Raw genomic sequence first — 3,847 nt, 5'->3', positions numbered from 1 at the left:
CACCAGCGGCGTAGTGGCCGAGGGCGCGACAGCCGCGGTTGACGGGGCGGCGGTGGTGTGGGCCACAAGCGCCTGCCCGGGCGAAGTAGCAGCCGGCGGGAGCGCGAAGAGGGAGCCGACGCTCCGTGTCCCGATCGGCGCCTGAAGGGAGGCGGCATCCAGCAGCCTCGAGAGAAGTGCCGCGAGGGAGGCCGGCAGAAAACCGGTGGCGGTGGAGCCGGACGCAGCGGCGGACGTCATAGCAGTCGGGCGACGGCGGCGGCGGGCGCGGCGGCGGCGGCGGCGGCGGTTTAGGGTTTTTAGGCGGAAGCGGACGTAACCTAGCGTGATACCATGTAAGACAATAGGCTTTGGGGGGAACCGGCACAACCCTCTAGAGGTGGCCTATCACATATATATATAATGAGGTGGTATACAACGTTACAATATACACATGTAAATACAGTCTAACAGACCTACTACTGATTGCCTACCAAGGTCAGCCCCCTAAACAGTTCAGTCCAGAAGGTGATCATCTTTCGTGAGCGGTCGGGTCAGGCCCAGACCGCGAGCAGCGACATGAGGCCGGCCCCGAGCAGCAGCGAGACGTTGAGCGCGAGCTGCAGCCGCGCCCTGCTCTGCACCCTGGGCTTGCTGAAGTCCTCGGCCAGGATGTCCACCAGCGCCATGTACACCAGGATCCCCGCCGCGGCCGCCTCCAGCAGCCCCTGCACCACCAGCGCCGTCGGGCTGCTCTCGTCGTACACCGAGGATATCGCGATGCCCACGCCGATCCCCGCCGGCGTCGTCAGCGAGAAGAGCAGCCCCATCGCCACCACCGACTTGAGCCGGAACTTGGCCTGCCGTGAAACAGAGAAGTGCACGGTTACTTTCAGTGGTAAATTTTCAGGCACGTGGAGAAAGAAACTGTGGTGTGCTCTGCTCTGCTCACCTGGACGATGCAGCCTCCGAGGCCGATGCCCTCGAAGAGCTGGTGGAACGTCAACGCCGGCACCAGCGGCCGCACCGTGCTCGGGAAGTCGGAGGCGCCCAGCGACATGCCGATGATCAGCGAGTGGACAACCACGCCCAGCTCCAGCACCTTCGCAATCGCAACAAAGGACCACCAGCCAATCAATCAGACACGATGCGACACCCGACTCGATTGCAACGCTCTGTTTTGTTTCTATCTGTTCGATATTTGATGATTGAAGGAACCGTGCTGACCTGCGAGATGACGCGGTGGCGCACGAGCTCGTCGCCGTTGTCCGGGGAGGCGAGCATCGACATGCCGTGCGCGTGCCCGTGGTGCCCGTCGGGGGCGGATTCCGGGTCGTCATGCGCCGGCTCGTCGGTGACGGCGGCGGCCCGCTTGGCGTTCGTCCGGTGGAAGTACCCCGTGGCGACGGTGTCCACGATGAGCGTGCCGACCGCGGCGAGCATGGCGACCAGCCCGGCGAACGGGAAGCGCTTCCACGGCCCGCCCACGAGGCACGGGGACCGCAGCGCCTCGAAGGCCGCCGGCAGGATGTGCACCATCCCGGTGGCGAGGATGACGCCGCCCGCAAAGGCCTTGACGGCGAGGAAGAGGTCCGTCTCCGGCCGGAGCGCGGGGAACCGGCGCCCCAGGGACGGCAGGCCCGCCCCGACCGCGCTCCCCGCGAGGATGCAGAAGATGGCGATGATCTTGAGCCGCAGCGCCTGGGCCTTGTCGCGCCCGGCCGACTCGGCCTCGCAGCCGTCGTCGCCGCCGCCTCCCGGCACGGCGAGCGCGGGCGCGACCAGGACGGCCACGAGGCAGAGCACGGCGATCGCGCGCGAGCCCATCGGCTACGCTACGCTATGCAAGATCAAAGTTCACTCGGCGGCGGTGTGCGAGTGGGAGCGCGAGTGCGGCAGAGGTTGGCTGGCGCACGCGTTCTTTGCTGGGAGGGTTCTTGTAGGGGTAGGAGGGCCGCCATTTGAGCCTGGGGGGAGCTTGAGCGGCGGCTCCCAGATGAGATGGGTGTGCTCACTATGCCGAGCGCGCCTCGATGCACGCGAAGGGCATTCATCGTTCGGTTTGGACGTTTGTTTGCTACTACCTCGCGCGGCCGAATTGATGCCTCCATTTGGCCCAATATAACTACCACTAATGCTTTATTTAGTGTTTTTTACAGCTACTTATGGTCTTGTTAATGCGTGTTGTTTTCGACGGGACAAGGACTAACCATTGCCATAACCAAGAGTTAATCAGACAGCTCACATACTATGTAAAATTTACAGCTACTTATGAGCATCTTGGTGTGTTGTTTTCGACGGGACAACGACTAACCATAACCATGGTTAATCAGACAGCTCACATGCTCTAGGTTCATATCTCCTTTTTTTTTTGATAAAATTTACAGCTACTTATGAGCATCTTGATGTGTTGTTTTTGACCGGACAACAACTAACCATAACCATCTAAAGTTAATTAGACTAACCACACATAGAGCAGTAATATGTCCATACTACTACTCTATGTTAGTACTACTCTATGTTACTAGTACCTCTAAGCAGTAGGCGCACGGGCCAAAAGAAATATAAACCAAGCTACAGTAATAATAATACTATAACAGCTACAGCAAAAGGTCGGTTTCGGCGGTGGTCGCGTGCAGGGTGAGGAAAAAGTTGGCATGTTGTTATAGTGTCGACACCGTGGAGAAAACAAGACAGGGTCTTCTTCTCTTCTGGTCGCGGAGAAGGGGGGTGAGGGCACCGCTGGCCCCGACGTTTTCGGTAACGTGTAGCCACATGAAGGGCCCATGACATCATCTGCCGATTTTCTCATATGTTCGTCTCTTTTAGCAGTCAATCTTTTCATTTTCATTTGTCGATTCGTGACCCTGACTGCGCCCGCGCACGCGCACGTGAGACGGCTTCGTTGTGTATAACTTTTGATCGTTGCCATGGTGTATACTGAATGAACGGATAAGGGCATATCTAACACTGATCCACAAATTCCCTCCGGCATCTATCTGTGGACATGGATGTTGGAGCCGGCCATCGGACGCTACGCGCGTAAATTTCGAACATAGTTTAACTGAACCAGACGAAATTCAAGCAAACAATGTGGATTTCACTACAATTCAAATATATTTTACATAAGACAGATGGTATTTTGATTGTTTAACTAAAAAAACTAAACCCTATACCGGACGACCACCTTATACACGTGAACGCCCTGTCCTGCTGCACCACGGTCGCCATCCGTGTCGTCCCCGTCGTTGTTGTCCCTCCGGCGGTGGAAGGGCGCCGAAGGGCCACAATAGCCTTGTCCGACGGATGGCTGCATCTCGCGGAGGAGCCGCTTCGCCTCCTGTTGCGTGGTGCGGAGGGTTGCTTTGGCCACTGCCGACGGTGCCGGCGAAGCCAGCGGAGCCCTGGCGGCGACGCCTGAGAAGTCGCGTTAGTCAGCGTCGCCCTCCCGTCTGGTCAAATCGCAGGCATCAATATCGACCGCTGCATGCTCTGGGGCGACATGAATGTGACGTGATAAGCGGCACAGGCGTTCGATGGAAAACGCGGCAGAGGCAGGGGGATTTTTGAGTGGGCCAGGGTAGTCACAAGCGGACGTGATAGCGGTCGGAACGCCCGGACCCCCCACCCCCTTGTCTCCGGTTTTGCGGAAAGAAGTGTGTGCGGACGGCCCAGCGGATCGATACATGACCGTGTTGGACGGCAGAACACGTCTAAATCGCGCGGTCCGGACATTTGTGGGCAATTTGAGGGTCAGCGTTCAAAATGCCCTAAGAAGGGAAGACCAGACCCCCATGTAGTTTGATAGTTTGATCTACTATACATGTATACATTTTTACTAGCAAGCAACCAAAAAAAACCTCACCAT

The 3,847-nt window shown here is 57.9% G+C and overlaps 1 protein-coding gene across 1 annotated transcript; it reads right to left on the bottom strand.

The window, feature by feature from the left end:
• Positions 1–359: 359 nt before the first annotated feature.
• On the bottom strand, positions 360–2,351 carry LOC119283612 (zinc transporter 5-like). Its single transcript, XM_037563086.1, has 3 exons — positions 1,207–2,351; positions 932–1,081; positions 360–839 (listed from the first exon to the last, which is right to left on the bottom strand). Exons 1-3 carry the CDS (start codon positions 1,804–1,806, stop codon positions 534–536), a joined length of 1,056 nt encoding a protein of 351 aa, XP_037418983.1. The 5' UTR covers positions 1,807–2,351; the 3' UTR covers positions 360–533.
• Between the last annotated feature and the right edge of the window lie 1,496 nt (positions 2,352–3,847).

This window comes from Triticum dicoccoides, chromosome 1A, assembly GCF_002162155.2.
Source record: "Triticum dicoccoides isolate Atlit2015 ecotype Zavitan chromosome 1A, WEW_v2.0, whole genome shotgun sequence".
NCBI classification, from domain to species: Eukaryota; Viridiplantae; Streptophyta; class Magnoliopsida; order Poales; family Poaceae; genus Triticum; species Triticum dicoccoides.
The sequence above is the reverse complement of the archived record's forward strand: the minus strand, read 5'-3'. Positions and strand labels throughout refer to the sequence as shown.

Bases quoted from the DNA above. Each gene is read 5' to 3' on its own strand.
- LOC119283612 (XM_037563086.1), bottom strand. From the start codon at position 1,806: ATGGGCTCGCGCGCGATCGCCGTGCTCTGCCTCGTGGCCGTCCTGGTC. The intron at 1,082-1,206 runs GTCAGCACGGTT...GCGATTGCGAAG, and splicing joins GCCACCGCGTCATCTCGCAG to GTGCTGGAGCTGGGCGTGGT. The intron at 840-931 runs GTGAGCAGAGCA...GTTTCACGGCAG, and splicing joins TCGGAGGCTGCATCGTCCAG to GCCAAGTTCCGGCTCAAGTC.